Below are 22804 nucleotides of genomic sequence, written 5' to 3'. Positions count from 1 at the left end.
TCTGTTTAATACACACCAGCAGCAAACTGACTCCAGCCAGTCAGAGAAACAGACCACAGTAAAACAAAGGAGAAACTGGTGTGACTTACCCAAGCAGAAGCTATCAAATCTCAGAAATAATGTGTTCACCCACTCAGAGCTCCCCCTGTATTCTGACACAATATTCAAATTTCTCTTCTATTGAGAGGCATCAGCAGAGTAACCTCTGCTTTCTCTCCTGAGATCACTGTCTAAAACTGATAACCTCTTTAAAAACACACTTTTTTTCTTTACATGTGAACACCAGCCTACCTCTGCAACATTTTCAGGACCACCCAGTTCATCTATAAGCTCATCCAGTGTATTAGGTGGAAGATCTTCAGCCAGCTTTTCCAGTTTATCCAGCAGTTCTTTTTTCATTTGTTGGGCCCTTTCAACAGCATCCTGACTCGTTACAAAGCTGCTGTTTGTGTTACTGTTTGCTGAAAGTTAAGAAAGACTCTTTGAGATTTAGAATTTTATTGCCTAACTGCTAGGAAATGAATCAACATCAAAGCAAGCTGCTCTTACCAGACGTGTTGGTACTAGAAGTGGTGGTTCCAACAGTGGAAGTGAAGCAGCTGGGTCGTTTGGATCCCAGACCAGAGGCTAGTAAGGCACTTTGAATAGAATCTGGGTCTATGCTTTTCTTCTTTTTCTTTTCTTTATTTTTTTTATGCTCTTTTCTAATCAACCAGGGATCTGAAGTTAAATAAAAGTTTCAAACGTTTACTAAGCAGCCATCCATCCCTTTGAAACAAATACATTCTCATTGCATAAAGTGACTTACAAGTCTGAAATCCAGTGTACAAATCTAATTTCACATTCTACTTATTCCACATCACTGGAACTAAACTACCTGCTTAGTAAACACGCATCTGTGGCTCACTGGAATGTTTGGGAAGACTTTCTGCTTACTCTCTGCAAACACAGCTACTTTCTTGATGAAACACTCAGACTGCCTTACCATCTTCATCATCTTCACTGGATTCATCTCTGAACGGGTTGAAGTCATCATCGTCTCCAGAACTCAAAAATTTGGAGCTCTCATTGTCACTTTCTTCATTGTCTGAAGCATCAGACTCACTCTCACTCTCATCAGAGCTGCTCCCTGCAAGGCCACCTGTTTTGCGGGCTTTTTTGGCTTCTCTGCTTATTTCTTCACCTAATTCCATCATCCCAGAAGAAAGAGAAGTTAGTTTAAACCTTGTAGTCTACACACTTTGAGGTCTGTTTTACCATACAAACTAGAAAAATATTCAACTTTTGAAAACAGAACTTTTTAAAAGAATCTAGGCTTTAGGCAAGACCTCTCTCCCAAGTTTTTAAGATGAGCAGTTTGGGAAGGGGGTGGTATTAGGCTTCTCTTCATTGAGCCTCAAGATAAATTAAGTTACTTGAGTGACTACCTCAAGAAGTGACCTGACACAGACAAAGCATTTTGGGATATGGTTCCGTAGCAGATCAACCCAATTTTGAGGAAAAATAACTAAAATTTACAGATTATATTGCTTATCAGAAATATAGCATCTATTAATGGCAACCTCTAGCCTTAAGAGATCTGCAATACATTCTCTTTCAAGGATGACTGTACAGATATTCCCTTTTTTCCCCACACAAAGTTGACTCTTAGGCAGCTCTGAAGCTGCCATTTTCACTGTAGCATTAGTGCAGGAACTCCAGCATTACCTTTTCGTTTCTTTACTTTGTTCTCCTTGCAAGGGCTGTCCCGGGGTGAATTGTTATTACTTTGAGCAGTCAGGTCAATTCCCAACAAGCTGAACAGCTTCTTCCTGTCAGGAGCTGGAAAGTGCTTCTCAATAAGAGACTGGAATACTCCTCTGTTTAAGAAAAAAGGGTTGCTCAGTGGAATTTGCATTTATTTAAAGTGCAAACCTGTAACACTGAACAGCTTGCTTGACTTCTCTGAAGAATGACTCCTTGTGTTGGGCACTCTCTGTATTATCACCCACTGTATTTGTCACCTTCTTAAAAGCAGGACACATCTCTTTTACAGCACTGTTACACCTTGTTAAATTTGTTTTGTGTAACAAGGGGCATTGCTACTGCCATTTTTTAATTGCTCAATTAAGTTGATAAATTAAGATCTTCAGCAAGGCAGCCTTGGGATTGGCTCTGGTCCCTCTGATCAAAGAGGGAAGTCATGGTCTGTAACTTGCTGAAGCTCTTTCTCTCAGAGTGCGACATTAAGGGCAGAAGTCACCACTCCTCCCAGTGTGACTTCTCAATCCTGGTTAAGGTTAACAGGCCCCACCTTTTCCTTCACCCCTCACTGTCAGTTTTCATACAGTGGTCTTCCCCACTTCCCAGTTTAATTATTTCCTCTTGCAAGGGGAGGTGCACAGTTGCTCTGGTACAAATGCAGCACACACTTGGCAGGTCTCCCCATGCTCCTAGTTTGAGAACAGTACAAGCTGTTCACACCTGAAAATGTCAGTTTGGAATGCCAGGAGAACCAGGAGACAATCACTGCCTCACCTGAGCAGTGCTGCCAGACTTTAGGTACAGGCAGCTTCAGTAAAGAACATCACTACTAAAGGACTCCCAACCTTGTGTGCACTGATGCACACTTGACACACAGAAGGACAAATGACTACACACACACACACTAAGCTGGATGAAGGTTACTTTTGCAAACAACAGTTTTAACATTCAGTCTTACTTTGCTGTAGAAACGAAGTCATTCAGTTCCCCACCACCTTCCTCCAAAGCTTCCAATGTTCTGGCTTCTCCTGTCGACTGCAGGCCAATGACAACACACTGAAGGACAAATGAATACCAGACACTGTCACTATGACTGAGCTGTAAGTTTAATTTGCCTGAATTTCTGCTCATTAGATACCATGAAGAACAAAAGCATGCTCCTACTATGGCTGAAAATATTTGTATTTTATATATATATATATAAAAATTTAATCTAATAGCTTTACATTTAAGACAAATGTTTAAAAATCAGTCCTGATCAACTTACTTTGCCATTCTTGATTTCTTCCCGAGCCAGCTGCACCACTCTCTTCACCTTGGAGGCTATGCAAAGGTACTTGAAGAACCTCTGGTGAGCTGACCAGAACTGACCCCACATGGATTTCTTCATGCGCTGCTCGGCATCGATGAGATCGGCCGCTTGCTGAAACCTCTCTCGAGCACTGACCCACTGAACAAGAAAAGGAGCATTCACATTTCAATCAACTCCAACCTCCCAGAAATCAACAGAGAAAGCAAATTGAAAACAGGGTTCTTACCAGTTTCACAGATTTATTGTACATTTTAACATATTCCTGTGAGAGCAGAACTTCGTCGATTTTGAAAGTTACACCTGAAAAACTCAACTGTCTGGCTATGTACATTCCTCTCAGCTTCATATCCATAGCAACTATTTCCATGGCACCAACACCTCTAAAATAAAGGAACAATTTAAGTCCGTGTTAGAATTTTCAAGAACAAGGATTTGTTTAAAAAAACGCCTCAAAACACAACCCCAAGTACTTTAGAAAAAACCAGCTTATAAATGTGAAGGAATATGTTTTCAAAATAATTTGAAATTTAGTCTTTACATAAAACTGTATCCCTGCCTTGTAAGTGTTAAGTGTATCCCAAGAGGTAAAACTCAGTTACTTTTTTCCTAAATGACCTAGGATGGATTAGGAGACAGTAACTTAGAAATTTGAACTGGATAACAAACTTGGTCCAAATATCAGCAAATTCTTGCATTCTAATTTTATAAACTGCTAATGATTTGAAATAATACAAACCATTTTAAGTTATTCAGATTTATGCTGATATGAAAATGATTTAATTAGTAAGTAACTTCAGTTCTCTTCAACAGCAACACCTTGAGAGCACAGGAGTCACCTGCAAAACAGCCAAGTGCTACTCACAGGCTTGGGGCTCTAACTTCATTATTGCTTATGGGATATGCACCCAGTAATGAAGAGAGGCTACACTGGCAGAGTCCAGAAAAACCACACATCATGTAGATGGTAAACAAGATGTATCCTAAAGCCTATTGTGCATTCTGTAGTGTTCAAAATTCTTTTTGAGTAGGCAAAGCAAGATGTTCACCCACCACAGAATGCAGCAATGGCCTTTTCTCCTGACCCCTCACATTCAGTATTATTAGTATGTTCTGAAACACCAAGTACCTTGTAAGAGCACAAAGAATTTCCCTGAACTGGGTTCTTATGCCAACAAGCACAAGATTACCTCCTGTTAAATTGCCTATGATGAATGCATCAACATTAGAGGCCTTCTACAAAGAGGGAAGCCATTAACTCCACTGAGCATACTCACTACAATACAAGGTGTTTTCATGGGGAGCAGCAAAGTCTTTTGCTTTCCTAACCCCCACATTTTCGAGAGCCCTCTTTTCCCAGAAAGCTTTTAAAGCTCTCAAAATTTTCTGTGAACAAAGGAAATAACTTATTTTTCACCACTTATGATAAATAACATTTCTGCTAGATTTAGAAGCCAGAGTCCTTAGTGTGACAGGACATGCTTGTAGAGGACTAGAGAGCGAAGACAAGGAACTGGGAGTACAGTCAGCCACAACCCTGTGCATTCTGCTGTAGGTCTTTGAAACTTTACCTTCTTTCAACAGCCTGAATAAAATCACTGAATTCCCTAAATGGAGTTCCTTCACCCCATATTCCAAGACGGTTCATATATGCCATGTTCCTTGGCTCAGATGCACCTAAAAAGAGAAAGATAAATCTGTACCAGTGCCAGCAAAACCATCCAGAAACACTTCATACAAACCCAGCAGTACATACCTGTGGCACTGGCATAAACAACCCTGGCTTTTGGAAGTTTATTTTGAAGTTCCAATACAGCCAGACCTGTTTTTGTTGGTTTTGATGAACCAACAGGACACAGATTCTTTGCTTTATGACACTCATCAAATACAATCTGAATAGTAATTAAGGAAAAGCTTTGTCTCACTAATGTACAGAATGAGGAGCTGGAACAGAAGGCAAGAAAATCTACTACTTACAATAGGGGGCAGGCAGAAATTGTAAACTCCAGACATTGGTCATTTTAACTAAAAACCTTGGGAAAACATTTAGATAACAAATTGCCACACTGGAGTTCTTGAAAATGCTGATGATACTCCAAATATATATTTAAATAAATCTATTAAAAATATCAATGTAAACTTAGAGTTCTGAAAGACAATTGTTTAATTTTATAGGTTTGATATAGAAAACACTAGGAACTTCACTCTTGTAGCAGAGTTGAGTGGCAACAAGTTGATGGCAATGTGTTTGGCACAAAGTTTATAAAACTAAGTGTAATGTCAGAGCATGCACACAACTGATTGCCATTACAAATAAAGAATACCTAAAAATCTTTAAAGATACAAGTTGAAATAGCAATTTCATTATAATCAAATGAATTCCAGAAAAAGGATACAACTCCATCGAAATCTTCACCACACCAGTGAAGAAGCTGCTTTAATCTGGTTTTGTATTTACCACCAGACTGACTCTCCCCAATAAGAGAAGAATAGGTAGCAAAGATGACCCCTTTCTTCACACTTCCATTATGTTTGGAAGAAATCTTCCCATACTTGAACTGCAATAAATAGAAATTAGAGAAATGAATCAAGAGAGACCCCTCCTCAATCCCACCTACCAGATGATGAAGGGATGCTGGTGGTCTCAAACTGAAAGGTGGGGACACTTGGAGCCACCCATAACCCCACACCATGATTAGGGCACAGCTGATGGCAATGTGGTTAAGGGGTTATACAGGGCCTCACTTAAACATTGACTTAAGGAACACTAAATCTGAGGTTCCAAAAGTTTAGCAGCCACATTCTTTGGCTACATAGTTTCCTTAGTTTAAATACAATTGAGATTTCAGTTTCAATGTATCCCTTTAAGAGACAATACCTCAAGTGTATTTACAGCTGCTACCACAAATGAGGATTTCTACAGCCTTGTTTTGGAAAGTAAGAATTCACAAAGCTAAAATACCAACTTAAACCAAATTTTAAAGTTCAGTGAATTCAACCAGTAATCACACTTCACAATTTAAGCAGCTAATCCAGAGCAGAGGCAATGTCTCCAAAAATAACTGCACACACCACTGCTGCTTTAATAAATCACTGAGCAGGTCCATTATTCAAGTATTACACACAAAAAGCATTATAAATAAAATGTGCACTGAGAGATAGAAAGTAAAAAATTCAAATGCTACAAAGCTTTAAGGATGTAAAGAATATTTCAACTTGTAAAAAATATTCTACTAGTAGTGTCAGTAGTGGCTTGAAGTGTAGTTTTTTTTAAAAAAAGCACACATGCTAAGACTTAATCCTACAAGAGGCCTATTTACATGATTAACTTAAAGCTCTGTGTGGTTCTTTGTAAGATTTAGGCCTGTCAAACAAGACCTAGACAGCAAATTTATTGAAATTAGTACATTCTTGCTCTTAAAACAGTCAACATGCACAACTTGTCACACAAGCGTACCTAAAGGTTTGCCTCAACTGTACATAGTAAAAAGTTTCCACACCTTGTTTAATGAATGCACCAATATGTTTTTGGCTCCAATATCTCTCAAATCTCTCTCAGCATCGTATTTCAGATCATTTGACACGCTAAACCTGAGGATACAAAACAAAGCACATTCTGTAAGTCACAGCAGGTCAAAGGCAGCCAGTTGCTAGAACATTTGTCAGAAGACAGATGACCCTGAATTTAGGTCATAGAGTCACTGGAGTGTCTGCTCTAACAAATCCTGACACACTTACCAGACTGCTCTTTTTCTGCCTAACAAGTAATTTTCATAGATTATTCCAGCTATGGTCCTTCCTTTTCCTACACCAGCACCATCACCTATCAAGAATCCAGCTCTGTCTCCATTGGGCAGGAATGTTTCATGTTGCTGTAGGAGAAAGAACAAAAAACTTGTACCCATTCTCCAGAACACATCACAGGGGATTGTCAGAAAAGAGCAAACATAGGAAACATCCTATTGGAGGAGACCAGTGGTCCAAGCAAACTCCTGGAAGCAGGAAGAGGGGATTTTATTTAGGGAGAGCACAGCACCCTAACTGCATTGTGTGATCCATTCTCCCCTTTCCTCCCTCAGCACCCAGAACTGCTCTAAGCATCTGTCCAATAATTTGTGCCTTTTCCTAACCCACTGATAGGCTCCTGTACAGCCTTCTGTAGCAGCAAGGCCCAGACCTGCACAGCCTGTGGAATGCAGTGCTCTGAATCTACCCATTGTAAACCAATCTCCTGTCAGTGTCACCAAGGTCTGTTTTGCTTCTGGTTTTGTGGGATATCACTCACTTCTGGATGATCTTAACCCTGATTTCGTTCCCATTCCTTCCTCTCCCCTCCAGCCCCAGGTGTCCCAGTCTCTGTTCATGAGGTAGCTTTTCCCTCCTGTGACCATTTTAGTTGTCCCCTAACTCCACTGCCTCCTTCCCCAGCACGCAGAGCACTGCACACACATCTGGGCTGGGCACACTGAAGTTTAACCCAAGAGCAAAGTAACACCCAGTGCTGTCCTCTATTCCTCCCCAAGGATGTCAGACAGGGCTGGCTTTCTCAGCCTGCTGCTGCTGCAGCCATTAAATTACTTCAGAGAAATAAAAATTACTAACATGTTCTAAGACAGTTAAAAGATCACCATCATGCAAGTGGTTTAGAGGAAATTTTCCTGGGTGTATTACCTCACATTTATCTGAGCTGAAGCTCACCTGCCATCTTCTAATGCAACTCAAACCTTTAAGCTCTTATTATTTTATCTCCTTGTAAAACTGACATAGCTGCACTTGTCAGATTTTAGTTTTTCTTCTTAAATTCTCTGTTAGCTTTTAAGCTGTGCTGATGTCTGGCATACCTGGGCTGCATAAGTGATTGCTTCCAGCTGCAAAGCTGACAACCAGCCACTGTCAATGGTTTCCTCTGATATTGATGTCTGGTACCACACATCAGGAGGAGTCACACTGGATAAGGAGCTGGTTTCCACTACTGGGTCAGGATGACGTAGACCAATTTTTACTGGTGGAGAAAGAAGGGGAAGGAAGGCAGGAGATGAAAACAAAATACAGAGTTCTGTTGCTGCAGCACAAGTTAATATATTTACCCAAACAACTTACAATTGTGATTACAAAGGCTGAATTCAACAATGATTATGTCTCATTGCAACAATCTGTCAAGTGTTGAACTGCACTGCATATGAAGGAACACATTAATCTGAATTTATAACTGCAATCTTAACTTTCTCTTCTCATCACCTTCCCACAATTTTTATGTGATTAGATAAAATTCACTTTCCAGAAAATTAAAGTATTTGTGTACTGGACTTGTTTGAGAAAAACCAGTCTGAACCTTGTTTTCCCAAAAAGGCCAGAAGCAGTCTCAGGATGCCAGAATCACAAAAGCAACATTCTTCTCACTATTTATATAGTGCCATTTTTAAGCAGAATGAGAGGAGAAAAGATTTAGAACAGACATGGTTTAATTGCTGACAGATCTCATCAGTACCAATAAAAATTAACCATTTAGCTACAAACTCCCTGCAAAAAGCCTTGCTTTTACAGCAGGTCACTGAATTTAGCAAACAAGATAACAGCTTGTTGTCAATGGGTACAACAAAGAAGAGAGAAAAAAGAGGAGATGGCAATTAACAGCAGTAAAAGATTCACTCAAAAAGGAGCCAGTTCTAAGTAGTCAGCCAGGAACAATGCAGGAAGAATGTACTTAGGGTGATTTCACACCAAAAGACTCAAACTAGATTCCTAAGTGTAATAGTGAGCACTGAATCCCTTTACAAAATTTCCTCTGCTGAGGCACAAGGCATCTTAACAGAGGTAAAAAAACCAGGCCTGATTTAGTTCATCAGTCATATCTGTGAAACAAATACTGTTCAATGATACTGAAGAACTCCTCTTTAAAAGTCCACTCATCTTCCAAATCTAAGCATTACAGAAGAAAAATTTCCTAGGAAAACCCACAACACATTCAGGTCCTATTAACTTCAGACAGTAGCTATTTGCTGTGTTAGTGATTACACAAGAGTAAATAAATGAACTCTCAAAGCATGGAGCCTTTTGATGGAACAGAAGATCAGGTCATACATTTTATTGGCATATATTCAGCATAGGTCTCTGCATGGCCCATTTCTTCTTCATCTTCTTCCTCAGGTTCCTCCTCTTCTTTTACTGCTGGCACTTTCTAGAATTGAGAAATACCTGTGTTAGTCAAACAGTACATTGTTAATATTCCATCTCCTGGAAATTAACACGAGAAAGGAAATGAGGACAAACTTGCACTTCAGTGTTTTAACACACGTAGGGAACAAACCAGCGAATCGATAGGAAACTACACACAAATGTAGATTTCTTACACTCTGAACAACCCTCTAAAGACACTAAGTCAGAGAACTTCCTCTTCTTTGCAAGGAGATCAAGCACTCCAAACTCACATAAGCAGAATTAAAAAGAAATTCTTCTTACTGCATATTAAAACCAGACTATGACTTAAAGGAAATTGCCTTGAAAACATGACAGCCCCAATGTTCAAGTACTCCCCCGGGGTCTCCTGCAGTTCCACATTCATGACACCATTTCACAACTTTATAGTTAAATAGTCAGTTCTGTCCAGTATTCTCTGACACCTGACAGTTACCCATTCACTGTGACCCTGCCCAATATAAATATTTGTAAAGCACTCAACAGATGAAAAATCAAACATCTTCCACAACTGCTGATGTTTAATACAAAAGAAGTGATCTGAAAAACCCCTTCTGTATGGCAGTCACTGAGGAGCACAGTTCCTCCCAAACATCAGCCTTCCCAGATATCAGTGAAGATGCCAAAACTCAAATGTTTACAGCATCAGAATGTAATTTTATTACATTTAGAAAATTGAATGATATTCAATTTACATCTTCAATTTAACTGCCCAGAAGCACAGCCATGCTAGGGGGAAGTCTTTCAGTTTCCTCACTGCAAGTGATTTGAAAAGAAAATGTTTTAACCCAGAGGAAATGCTGTGCTTATCACCTTTAATCAGAGCCACACCCTTCTTGGCCCACACCAGCTTCTGCTAAGGACAGTAATTTCTTGAAATTGTCATTTACTATCTAAGCTCAGCACAGCTGTTAACTTCACTCATCTAACCAAGTTTCACCTTGTGGAGCAACTGACCTTTTGAACAAACAGATGCACTTGACAGTTCCACCACACACAAGACAAGCATGAGTAACTCCTGGAACTGCCACAACTGTTTATGGCCAGCAACACATTGGTTTGGCAAATGAATCATTTGTGCCACTTACCACAGTTGGTGAAAAACTTCTCATTTTAATGTCATTTATCCATATTCTTGCTACCTCTTTTGTGGAAGCCTCCTTCTTCACTGCACCATTGCTTAGGTCAGCTGCAAAAGAAAAGCTGTGGTTTACAGAATTCCCTCCAAACATCAACTCAGATTAACATGCTGCTCTATTAATGAGCTGAAAGAGAAGTTTAAAGTATCCAGGAGCACAATGATGCTTTAAGAACAAATTTGTAACAGGATCCTTTAAGAAGACCATTTATTAACCTTCCTGTCTTCAGTCACATTTGCAAGGAACTAGGAATAAGGCTCAGTACACAACTAAAATAATTTACATAAGGATGGATGCAAAATATTGAAAGCAGCTGTCAGGTTTCCATCATATCAATGCATGTAATAAACTGAGCATAATTGCCCCTAAAAACAATTAGGGCACTTGCACAAATAAATGTTTTCCTCAAAGGCATTGCATAATTTAACTTCTTAATATTTTCCCATCTAGAACTTCTGCTGCCTGAATTATATGAAAAGACCATTTTCCTTTCAAGAGTTTCTCTTTTCTACAAGTATTTGCCATTTTTTTAAATTAAAACAAGGAAAGATGCAGAGACACAGGAACACAAATAAGATTAGGAATGCAGTTCTAGAAGTTGCAGGTTTCCTTTTCACTTTACACAGATTGCACTGTTTTCTGCAGCTGTCCCACTCTAACAGTTACTGTCTGCTGGTGTCACCTATTCTGTGCTTCTCTGAGTTTTCACTTGGTTTAATAACACTGACTTATCCCCTTCTGCTTTCTCCCCTCCTCTTCCTCACTTCCTTGACTCCCTGCCCCAGCTTCAGTTCATGTCCCAACTTGGGTTTTGGCAACCACTCCCTAAGAGAAAGCAATGACAAAGAAGGGACATTCTGCTTTTTGTTCTAACAGCAGCTCCTGCATTGCACTCTCTCTGTACACAGAAAAATAGGTTATGCCAACCACACCTATAAAATCAGCAAAGCTTGTTTCAGAGACAATGAAAATAACAGAAATCCACAAAATGCCTGTGCATCTTTCAGAAAAGAAAGCAGCACTGAAGGTATTTTCTAAGTGAACTAGTCTGATCTTAATATGCTAAAATCAGAACAACTTAAGAGTTAGTGACACACACATGCAGCTTTTTCCTTAAACAAGTTGACCACATGTTAGAAATAACATACAAGGAAATATTATAGAAGAAATCACAAAATGAGGATTTGGAGTGTGATAACAAAGGACTTGTGGCATTTAACTTACTGCAGCATTTTAGAAGTAACATGAAAATAAACAGCAAGTTTTTAGGACTTAATTTCTTAAACAATAGATTTGATGCCTCCAATGAAACCAAGGGACAGATTTTCCTTTTGCAGGAGACAATTCACACAAACACCTTATGTGCTACAAATCTAGTCTGGAAGATGCTAAATAGAAAATAGTACTAGTTTGTTGTAGTTCCAAGCACATGCTAGAACAGGAACTGGTGGAGACTCCAGTAACATAGCTAACAGACTTCAGTAATGGTCACAAAATACTTTTACCAATTTTCCAGCTGCAATCTGTCATTTTCCTTGTCCCATGCCACAAAACAAGAGTTTAATTTTTTAACTCTGTTATTTCATACTTCTTTGCCCTGAATTCTAACACTACTACAGTTAGAATGAAATTTATCAGGTTTCCTGAACCACTTCATTTTACCAGGATATTGTACTAATCAATGAAAATCCACGACATGCAAAGATCTTTCTTATCTCACTATTTAAATAAATACTGTAATCACAAAGGAAGCAAACTCACTTGCTGCTGTTGCTACTGGTTGGGCAATATTAGGAGGTGGCTTCAATTTCATGAGTTCATTAAGACTATTGTTCTTGAGCAGATCTTTCAGCTGAATCTGGTCCTTGGAAGGTGCAGTGGTCAAGGCATTGCGAACTGCTGGTGCTGCCACCGAGGGCCGGGTGGTTGTGCTGGTCTGGATGATCTTGGCCACGGTGATCGTCTGCCGCGAGGTCGTGACAGGCGTCGTTTTTGTCACCACTATGGTCGTCCCCAGAGTTGGAAGCTGATTTATTTGATTCAGCACAAAGGTTGTGGTGGATGGTGGTTGCTGGCAACACAGAAGCAGGGAAATTTTCAGAAAACGGTTAAAAAGAAAGAGCAACTTTTATTAGACTTCAGTTAGCACACAGGACACAGCAGTTTTTAGAAGACACTTGTCTGTCTTCAAATAAGATGCTGAAGCTGCCAGAGTAATATCTTGTGCTGCAACAGTCTGAGCAAATAGTATCTCTCAATACATTGTACATATTTCAGAAGGTTTTTTTTAGATTTTAAGGTAAAGAAAACTTTATCACCCAGGTCAAGATATGACCACTACAGTTTCCCCCATATCTGATAAAGCCAGTCCAACCCCCTGCTGGCCGAGGCATGGCCACTCAGTGTCACTGGCAGTGCCTGTGAGAAGGCATTTGTTTAACAACAGGCAAAAACTTACACCATCAGCAGCTGGGATGGAGGAGCAAGAATATGTGAGAAAACCCTGCAGACACCAAGGTCTGTGAAGGAAGGGGAGGAGGCACCCCAGGTACTGGAGCAGGGGCTCCCCTGCAGCCCTTGGAGGACCATGGATTCCAGGAGTGAAGTTGAGCCCAGGACAAAGGAAAGAGTGGGGAGAAGGTATTTTTAGATTTGTTCTCCTCATTTTCCTCCTCCATTGTTAACTGGCAATGAATTAATTTCCTCGAGTTGAGTCTGGTTTGCCCATGACAAATTGCTGATCTCCCTGTCCTTATCTCAACCCATGAGCCTTTCACCATGGTGTTGCAGCCTTTGTGCAGCTGAGGTGGAGGAGTGAAAAAGCAGCTTTGTGGGCACCCAGCCCAAGCTGAGCCCCCTCCCCACCCAAAGGCTGGAGCAGCAGCTCAGCTCTTACCCGAACATTTAACAAGGCTGGAGTGGAGACAGTCTCTGGTTCTTGTTTCACAGCAGCTGCAGCCTCAGCGTCCAGCCCCAGCTCCAACGCGCTGAGCGGCACCGACTGCAGAGGGAAGGCAGCAGGAATGAAACCTTCAGGCTTTTGTCCCCAGGCTGTGCCTCAAGTGGCTACACTCTGGCAGAGTGAAGGCCATCGTGGAGCTTAACACGGTATTTCATGATACTTCTCATGCATTTTATCGCAGAGCAGCTAGACCCCAATGACATGAGAGCTCTCCATGGATACCTGGCATTATGTCCCCATGTCATGTCCAGAATTAAGCACATTTCTGTCTGTACTGACCTCAAGTGTTTGACATTGCTTTTTTGTATGGAAGTTTCAAATTAATTCACAAGCCATTTTCCCATCTCAGTACTATGAAGCAAGAAACTTAAGAAAACTCCACATGCTTCAACCACTTGCCATGCACAGCATCCCTTAACCCCTTCATCACAGCAAACCCAAGCTCTAACAAATCCCTATGTTCTTGTTTTAACCTGCTGAACAGCTGGAGTTGGTGCTGGATTTGCAAGAACCACGTCTGGAGAGTCAATATCAAAGAGATCATTTGGACTGATTCCACTCTCACTCAAAGCAGCAAGCAACAGATCTTGTCCTGGCTCCACCATCTCTGAAAAAAAAAAAAGAAATGAAACTGTAAGTACAAGTACATTGAACTGATTTATTTTTTACCCACACACAACTCCAATTCTTGCATTTAATGGCATTCACAGTGCAGTCTCTTGTACACACAGTCACTTTCTAGATGTGCTCTGGTTCTTTCGTTTACTTGTAGGCTTTTCAACATACTCACCACATTCAAAAGCAGGGAGAATTAAATAGTTTACTACAGAAAATGCTACCACACCCATAAACTTGAGACCTCTTCTAGTCTTTGAGGCACTACATTTTCAAGCATTACAAGAAATACCAAGAGCAGAAATGGTGAGCCCATGTTATGCTAATGATCCATCTTTGTCAGTGAAGCAACTGCACGAGGGAAGCACAATTAAAACTCATTTACTTTATCTTGTAACAAGTTAGTGATAAAGAGCTTATAAGGAAAGCTTTAATTTCTTGCTTGCCCTTACATTAGGTTACATTCATTCACTGGAGAAATTTTGTTTTGCTTAGTGGAGAGAACAAATGTGCCACTATTATGGTATGTAACTGCTTATTAAATAGGACACTAACATCAGGTCACAGACTCCTTTATGTGTAGGACAAGCAAAGCTAATTTCAAAAAGCTATTCTAGACAGCATAAAAACTTATTAAAAAGCCAAATACTCCATATTTAAAGACGAAGAGAGGAGATAACACATTTCACTTGCTTAAGAAGGAAACCCATCTGCCTCAGTATTAAGAAAAAAATTAAATTATTTCACAGAACTTGAGCTGTTGCTTATACAGTCTAAAATACACCTCAAGCAGATCTTAATTTCACTCACCCTCCACACCCCTTAACACCCACTGGGAATAAAACACTGGAAGCCATTGTAGCCAAACACCTACTCTAAATAGGTAAGAGGACAAAATTATTTGTTGGCATTTTAGATGTTCATTCACAAGACTACAAACAGCATTCCCTTCTACATGCACAGCTGAGCCACATCCAGCTGGCTGGGCACACATCTTCCTCAGCACTTTTAGCAGAACAGGTAATTCTTGTAATAAGCTAAGCCTCAGGCACTCAGTTCTTACTCTTCCCACTTTTAGTCTGTGCAAGAGCAGGGAGAAACCTTTTGGTTGTGGATTCATACTCACAATTCACGAGATGGTGGCACCACAAGGGCAAGATCCTGGGACAAGGGGAAGATGCATTTGAATGTAGCAAAGACTTAAAGATGCTCCAACAATATCAAAGCAACAAACAATTGGTGGGACTGCTACTGGCTACACACAGCCCCACCAAACACCTTTGGCTTGTCAGAACCAGACTCCTCTTTCTTAAAGGCACTTGAGGTGAGTAAATAAATTTGCAGAATGGCCTTGTTTGTTGCTATGAGGTAGAGAAAAAATTAAGGAGTTTTAAGTCATCTAGCACACTTAATTGCTATGGCAGCACCATTAAAGGATGTCACCAGCCACTAGCCTGTCTCCCAGAATCCTGAATGGGTCAACAAAAGTGCTAAGATCTGCCTTTTAGTTTCACCTGTCATTCCAGAAAGATTGTGCTTCTCAAAAAAAGGGCACTATATATATATCTATACACACACACATTAATTAGGTAGGATAAATCCTTAACTTCATCAGACTAAAATCTTCCCAGTGACCATCACAGCCAAGTTTAGAAGCCTGCAGCTTTGTTTACTAACCAGAAACAGGTGAGGGGAGGAAGGTTTAAGTCTGAAGATGAAATTTTTGCTTTTCAGTACTTTTGGTGTTCAGAACTTGAGAGCAGCTACTGAAGATGAATTTCTCTACAGAAGGGGAATTCACACAGGTCACCCCATCAAAACAGCTCCAAAACACTTCAAAATAACTTCACAGTGTCCATATGGGAAAGAGGCATGAGCACCCTTCCACACAGGGTAACAACTTGGTTCAAAGGACAAATAACCTAAAATGTCTGAATGTACAGTGGCAAAACCATCAGTTAAGAAATTGCTTGGTCTGTATGGAGTTGTGATCACCCCACTGCTCAATGAAGACAGGACTAAAACTTGGTTGAGAGTTAAGGGATCTGGACTAAATAGAGGCCCAAAAAGGCAGAAGCAGCAGAAGCTTGGGGCTTTTCACTTAGGAGAAGGAAGAAAAAATGAAAAGACTCGAGAACTCTTAGTCTGCTCTCAGAATATAGGAATGAAAGGCCTTTCTATGAAGTTGAGACTCAAAGCAAAACCAAAGCAAGAAGAAAAACCCACACCAACACCACAAAAACACTTCTTCCCCAGCCACCCTACGAGGGTGTCACAACCCATTCCATCTGTTTCAAGTCCAGTTTAACATTTCCACGATGCCACTGACCCCAACATGTTTACCCTTTAAAAACATGATGGCTGAGACCTTACAAGTTTCAGAGTTCAGAAAAAACCAACTCATAGCAGTAATGTTTTAGTTGCTTGTTTCAAAGTTTTCAGTAAATGATGGGTGACAGAAATTAGCAAAGCAATTCCTCCAATTTCAGAGTAAATATCTCCAGTTTAGAGTCATCCCTTTCTAGTGAGGCTGTTTTCATTTAAGAAACCCCCCAGCTGCACCCCTCTCCTGACACCCCAAATTTTAAAAGTCTTAAAAATTCATGGTTGCTCACAACCCAGCAAGAAGCTCAGTAAAACAACAGCAATTGTTTGTCTGTCAGTCTGGACAATGAAAGTTTGACTAGTTTCACTTATTTTGTTTCTGTACAGTAGGAACAAAGCTGCATTGTTTGGAACAAAAGGAATTCTGAACTTCTAGATTTTTTACATTAGAAGTCACTGAATACTTAGCACCAATTTTAGCCTTTGTGCAACTTCCAAGCACCAATGCTGCCCACCCTCCTCATTTTAATTTAGCAAGGAAATTAAAGGAGGAAGAAAAGAAATATACAGGAGAAGCTGCATTGTGATAACATTTTATTTTCTGTAGCACATGCTGCTTAAGCTTAAAACATTATCAGGCTGAACCAGCTCCATAATCTTGCAAGGTAGGAGGCTCCTCAGCTAACACAAGTGAAAGTGACTTTATCAAGCTCTGCAGCTCAGCCTTGGCAATACTATATAAGGACCTGTTTGCCACATCTTCAAAATCTCCGAAAGAAAATACTTATTAAAAAGTTGTGAATATTACAAGCTGTTCCCTGAGGATTTCATCACTCAAAGAACTGTTTTGAGCATGTAGAATCTTGCAGATAAGATTGTCTATGTTTAGTGAGCTAGTCCAATGTCACTGAGCAAGAATCAGCCTATTAAATGAAACTAAAAAAATGTATTTATAAAATTTCAACAGTAGTAATATCTTAATTACTTTCTTTGTATAAAGAAAAAACAAACTGGTGCTATTTCAAGAAGGGCTACCAAAATACACCAAACATTTCTGTAAGGTGCTCTCCTGGTGAAGAACATAGCTTAGAACTTTGATAAAGAGGCAGTTTTGTGATCACTGCACATTATGTAAATAATTCCTGATTTAAAGATACAAAACCAGAATGCCATGTTTAATATCATGTCATGTATCCATGCCAACCTGGCTCTCTCTCTCCTTCCATTTTAGCTTTGGTACAAAGAAACAAAACAAAAAAAGAAAAAAAAAAAGATTCTAAAACACATGTCAAGCAACCTGCTCTGTTTCCCCTGAGAAACATAATGGTAGAATCCCAAACAATGAAAAGCCTTTTGATTTTCAGGTCTGTGAGTTACACACTGTAACACTGCATGCTGAAGTGCTTATTTCAAACCCATAATCAATTACAGTATCACAAGTTACTCCAAAGCAAACATCCCAATCAAGCAGGCACTGCTGCTCCCAAGCCCTTCTCACAGCTGGGCGTCAATGCCTGCCTGGGACACAAAGAGCATTCCCAACTTCTGCTCTGTCACTGGAAAGGTTTTCCCACTGCCCTTTTGGGGAATACCTGTCACCTGAGCTGTACTGGAAGCCGTTTAGAACATCACACAAATATTGGAGTTGTAGAGACAAGACAGCTTTGCCCTGCAAATTCTGTGCCTGTCTAAACCGTGAGTTGTTATTGACCCGAAAATTTCACATCTCCCGTTGCAGGCTCTGAGAGCAGAGGTGTAAGAGCCCCATCCCACCCAACAGGATTCTCTGGATAGCCACGTGGGCTCTGCTCATTTCTCAGCTTTTGTCTCCAGAAGGCAACCTGGTAACAGTAAAAACCAAGAATTCAACCAAGCCAACCCCTTCTGGTCCTCTGCAAGTCACCATCCAATCAAAGAGCAAAACCCTAATTAATGAACTCACTCATCCTTCCATGCCTTAACCTCAAGACGAGCAGTTAATTTTGCATTCACACGTACAAAGGTGCTCTCACAAAAACCAGAAGTTAACTCCAATCCTGGAAAAATCGTTCCCACTTTTCAAGGGCTGGTTACCACTCAAACCTCAAAGCTTTCAAGGACAGGAGGGACACTCCAGGGCACTGTGGGCTTCAACTCTGCCTCAATGCTTTTTAGTGCCTGTTCTACAAAATTTACAACTGCCATGTTACAGTCTGCAAATGTGAAATTCAGAAGTTCTGAAGATTTAAAAGACTTAACAATGCAATAATTTGGCATGAAATCTGCTTTCAGACTAAAAGGCTGGAGCTGGTAATTTGGCCAGCGGTGAAAGTTTTTAACAAGTAAAATCTCAAAGATAAAGAGCAGCATGTGAGCACCAGGAGCCTTAGTTTTAGCCTGGGAGGCAGTTCCAGGTGTGTCTCAAAGCACCATTACCTACATCATGACCTGCTTCAACAGCTTTTAGAGTAGCTCTCAGCCAGTTTTGAAACCAGAGTAATCTGGACAAAAAGACAAACTGCCCACATTTTATTTCTAAATATTAAGATTGCATACAAATATAACATCTCATGGCTGTGAGGGAGATACAGAATACCAATTCAAATGTCACGCTGTTACACAATTTCAATTCTTGCTTTACAACATTAACTACAGAGTTTCATTTTGGGGGGAGGGCAGCTTACAAAACACTAATGTACGTTTTTAAATAATTTTAATCCAAACAGAAGCTTGGTAGTCTAAAGCCAAATAGTCTACCACCGAGTTAATTCCTAACTTCACACTGTGCCGTTTGATCACACTAGATTTTTTTTTACTCTGGAGTTAGCTAACAGATCAATTCAAGGGTTTTATTTTTAAGCATTTACAAAATCTGCCTCATCTTTAACAGGTATCAAACACATAGAACCAGCCTAAGAGTACCTGAAAGAAAGTACAAGAGTTCTGATTTATACCCTCAAATGCAGCGTGGAACCTGGTCAGCTAAAAATAATAGAGAAACAACCCAAAAAAAACCCAGGAGAAAAACCCCAAAGGCCTCTTCCCCATCAGACTGTAGGAGCATTTCTACGTTAAACTATTACTCACCCTAGCAACCTCTGTTTGAGGTGCGCTCGTTAAGAGTCCCTGGACTTTGAGGCCGTGTCTGTCGCCGCGGTTCAGCTCCCCGGGAGCAGCGGGGCCCCAGAGGGCTCGGCAGGGCGGGGAAGCCCCCGGGGGAGGCGACGGGAGAGCCGGGGGGTCGGCGGCTGCTGCCCCGCCACCTTCCCACCAACACGTGTTCCCGACATAAACTTCCGGGTTGGGCCAGAATCGGCTGCGTAATCCCGTCCCATGCGCGACTTTTTGTTTCCAGACCTTCACCTCTTTAAAGATCCCTCCAACAGCACCGCGATCCCGGGGAAGGGCGGGAGGGCTCCGTCTCACGGCGGCTTTCGGAGCCGCTCCGGCACCATAAATCAAACACCCCCATCCCCCCCGCCTCGTTTCTCCATTTCAAACCTCAACAATCAGCGGCCGCGGAAAGAGCGCACAAAGGCGCGGGCCGGCCCGGGGGGCTCTGCCCGCGCAGGGATGCGGCGGGGGGGGGGGGGGGGGGGGGCGGCCGAACGCAGCGCCGCGCCCGCCCCCGTTAGAGAAGCGCTCCCCCAGAGCCGGGGGGCCCCGCCGCCCGCCCCCGCACGCCCCCGGGCACGAAGTTCGCGGGACAACCGGGGCTCCGCCGGGGCGGCGGCGGCGCCTACCCCGCCCGCCGCACCGCCCCCGGCCCACCGGGACCCCTGCGGGGGCGGCCGCGCAGCCTTCCCGGGCTGAGGGGCCGAGGGAGACGCGGAGCCGCTCCCAGCACAACGGGTCCTCCCCGGACACCCCCGCGCCGCCGCCGCGGGCCCCAGTGAGGAGCTGAGGGGAAGAAACCCCCGGGGCGGCCCCGCAACGCGGGGAGCGGTCAGAGGCGGCCAAACAGACGTGACGCCAAGCAAAAGAGCAGCGCGGGACTTACTCTCTGTCGCACTCGATCCTCCCGCGGGCTCCTGGAAGTCTCCGCCGCCGGCCCCGCCGCCCGCCGCTTTCTAACTCACAGCCGCCATCTTTGCCCTCCCTCCCCTCACAGGGGAGGGGGGGCCGGGGGCCGCCCGCACCACGTGACCCGGGCCGCGCCTCCCTCCCCCCGCCGCGCCGCGCGCGCTCCCCGCCCACGTGACCCTCGCCAGCCACCGCCCGCCGCTGGCGCGCGCTCGGCACCACGTGACCCGCCCCCCGCCCGCGGGCTCCCCGGTCACGTGGCCGCCGCCGCCGTCTCGCGCCCACCCCCTCCCCCCCCCCACCGCCGCCACCGGGCCCCGGCGCGCGCTCCCCGCTCGCCCCCCCCGTCACGTGACATGCCGCGCCTCGGTTTTTCCCTGCTCTCAGCCACGAGAAGGCAGAAAGTTCCTCGTTCCCTCCCCCCCCCAAAAAAAAATCCCCGGCGTATCCACCGTCCTTCCAATAAGCGACGTCCCCGCGGGCGGGCCCCGCCCCATTGCGCCGGCCGCAGTCGAGCCTTGGCGATCCGGGCCCGGTTCCCGGTAGGGTGGGGGGAGGGGAAGGCGGAGGCGAACGGCTGCGAGCAGTCACGTGACCTGGGCTCCCGCAAGATGGCGGCTGCCGGCGAGAACTCGGCAGCGCGGCGGAGCTCTCGCGAGATCTCGCGTTTCTCGCTGCATCACAGGGCAGGGAGGGCGGGGGAGGCGTTGTGCGCGCGCCCCCGCCTGAGGTGGCGTTGGCGGGAGCGGCCCCGGAGCGGCGGGACCGAGCCGGACCCTGGGGGCTTCGGCGTGATGGGAAACGCTGGCATCTGAGCTCATCCCTGCCCGTGCTCCCGCTGCTGAATGCGTCTCACTCCAGGCGGCCCCCTAGTCCCGTCCCGTCCCTCCGCGGTTGGCGGCTCCCCGGTGCGGCAGGTGCCACCGCGCCCTGAGGACTCCGCCACCTCCGCCCTTCACGGCACCGCGGCTCTGCAGAGCTCCTGTACGGAAACCCCCCAGGAGAATGCAGGGGGGACATCCCTGCTGCCCTCCCTGGGGTGCTGGCAGATGAGTTTTCCCTTGCGAGTTTTGTACAAGCTGCTAATGTGAAACTTGCTGCTGCAAAGAGTGAGTTAAAACCTGGAGACCCCTCATGCTAGTTTCACATTTGGAGACGTTTTTTTTTAGAGCTGGAGGCCCCTAGACTGAGAAGACTTGTTAAGAGACAATCTTCCAATAAAATGCTTTCCCAGTTGTGTAAAAACACGAAAATTTGTAAGAACTTTCCCACAGAATTGAACCAGACATAGATGAAGAGTAAGCAATCATGAAATACCTTCAAATGTTCAGTATTACTCATTCAATCTTGTGCAAGTTTGCTTATTTTATCATTAGACAAATTTAACAGGGATTAATATAACCAATAAAGGATTAGACAGATTAAGGCTAAACTATTTAAAGACAAAGCAACGTTGATTAAACTGACTTAAGTAATTCAGATTAATCAGTGATGCTTCAGATGGAGAGAAGGATGACAGAAGTGAGGCCAGAGACCAGAAGAACAATCTAAATGGCAGCTTTTGTCTTGGTTATTGCCCTCTGCACACTTCAGATGAAGGCATGATGAAGTACAGCTTACACATGCTGAATCAAACTTTAAATCTCAGCAGCTCTGTACAATCGTGACAAGAAAGGGAGGGTTTTGATGTCTTGAGTTGAAAAGGGAGTTACCTGTCAGCGTTTGTGATCATCCTCGACTGCAATAGGTGAGTAATCTCGCTGGTGGAAATGCTGGTTTCCATTGGCGTGGAATTAGCACAGGCACATCTGTCTGCAGGACTCTGTTTCCATAGAATTTTGGCATGTAATTCACAGATCTCATTGCACTTTCTAGTCAGAGATTTTTTTTTTTAATCATTGGTAGATACAATTCCGAATATAATTATATTTAATAGTTTATGAATTGCAGTTAGCACCTACTGGCATTTTACTCTGTGACTTTATAAAATGATGTTGCTTAATGTAATATTCAGCAGTTACCCTCAGGGATTGTTTTTACTTGATTTCTAGTGGCTGAAGCACAAATTGTAGGGATTTCATCTTGTGAACGAGAAATTTGTGTAAATGCTGTCATTTATTTTGCAAATTGCAAATATGACAGCTGCTGTGTGAGAACTTGCTCTCAGGTGGGAACATTTAACAAGCATCTCCTTGGTATATTGGACAGAAGATGAAACTGTGAATTCAAATATAAGATTTTTTTTTTTAACTGGATGAAGTGTTCATCTAGACCGAACAGATTTACCTTGAAGATTTTCTTCCCTTTCTGAGCAAATCAACGCCTCGCTCGCTCTTCCTTCCCTTCCCCCACAAAACAATTTCACATTTCCGCAGTAAAACGTGGTGCTCCCGGGAGCCGCTCATGCGGCACTACGGGAGAGAATATTTAGGTCACTGGGTTTTAGCGCTGCTCCTAGCGGGAGCCGCCCCGCTGCCTCCGGATTCCGGGACTCGGCAGCGCTCTCTCCATGTG

General features: G+C 43.0%; 1 protein-coding gene across 2 annotated transcripts in view; it reads right to left on the bottom strand.

The window, feature by feature from the left end:
• The window catches only part of SBNO1 (strawberry notch homolog 1), a 31376-nt gene extending 11001 nt beyond the window's left edge, over positions 1–20375 (bottom strand). The window contains exons 1-19 of one of the 2 annotated variants that reach the window (XM_036392914.1): positions 20268–20375; positions 13822–13955; positions 13283–13387; positions 12148–12457; positions 10336–10436; positions 9134–9230; positions 7894–8054; positions 6791–6924; positions 6553–6643; positions 5449–5610; positions 4809–4944; positions 4624–4729; positions 3282–3435; positions 3011–3193; positions 2702–2799; positions 1708–1859; positions 986–1183; positions 550–720; positions 292–461 (exon numbers count right to left, since the gene is read on the bottom strand). In XM_036392914.1, coding sequence (XP_036248807.1) covers positions 292–461; positions 550–720; positions 986–1183; positions 1708–1859; positions 2702–2799; positions 3011–3193; positions 3282–3435; positions 4624–4729; positions 4809–4944; positions 5449–5610; positions 6553–6643; positions 6791–6924; positions 7894–8054; positions 9134–9230; positions 10336–10436; positions 12148–12457; positions 13283–13387; positions 13822–13953 — 2661 coding nt within the window. In that variant the 5' untranslated portion in view covers positions 13954–13955; positions 20268–20375. Of the gene's footprint in view, positions 1–291; positions 462–549; positions 721–985; positions 1184–1707; positions 1860–2701; positions 2800–3010; positions 3194–3281; positions 3436–4623; positions 4730–4808; positions 4945–5448; positions 5611–6552; positions 6644–6790; positions 6925–7893; positions 8055–9133; positions 9231–10335; positions 10437–12147; positions 12458–13282; positions 13388–13821; positions 13956–19354; positions 19649–20267 lie in introns of those variants that run through there. The other variant, XM_036392915.2, reaches the window with a different exon arrangement.
• Positions 20376–22804: the final 2429 nt, after the last annotated feature.

Source organism: Molothrus ater, chromosome 18 (genome assembly GCF_012460135.2).
Source record: "Molothrus ater isolate BHLD 08-10-18 breed brown headed cowbird chromosome 18, BPBGC_Mater_1.1, whole genome shotgun sequence".
In the NCBI taxonomy this organism is placed as follows: Eukaryota; Metazoa; Chordata; class Aves; order Passeriformes; family Icteridae; genus Molothrus; species Molothrus ater.
This window is presented reverse-complemented; position numbering and strand designations above follow the sequence as displayed.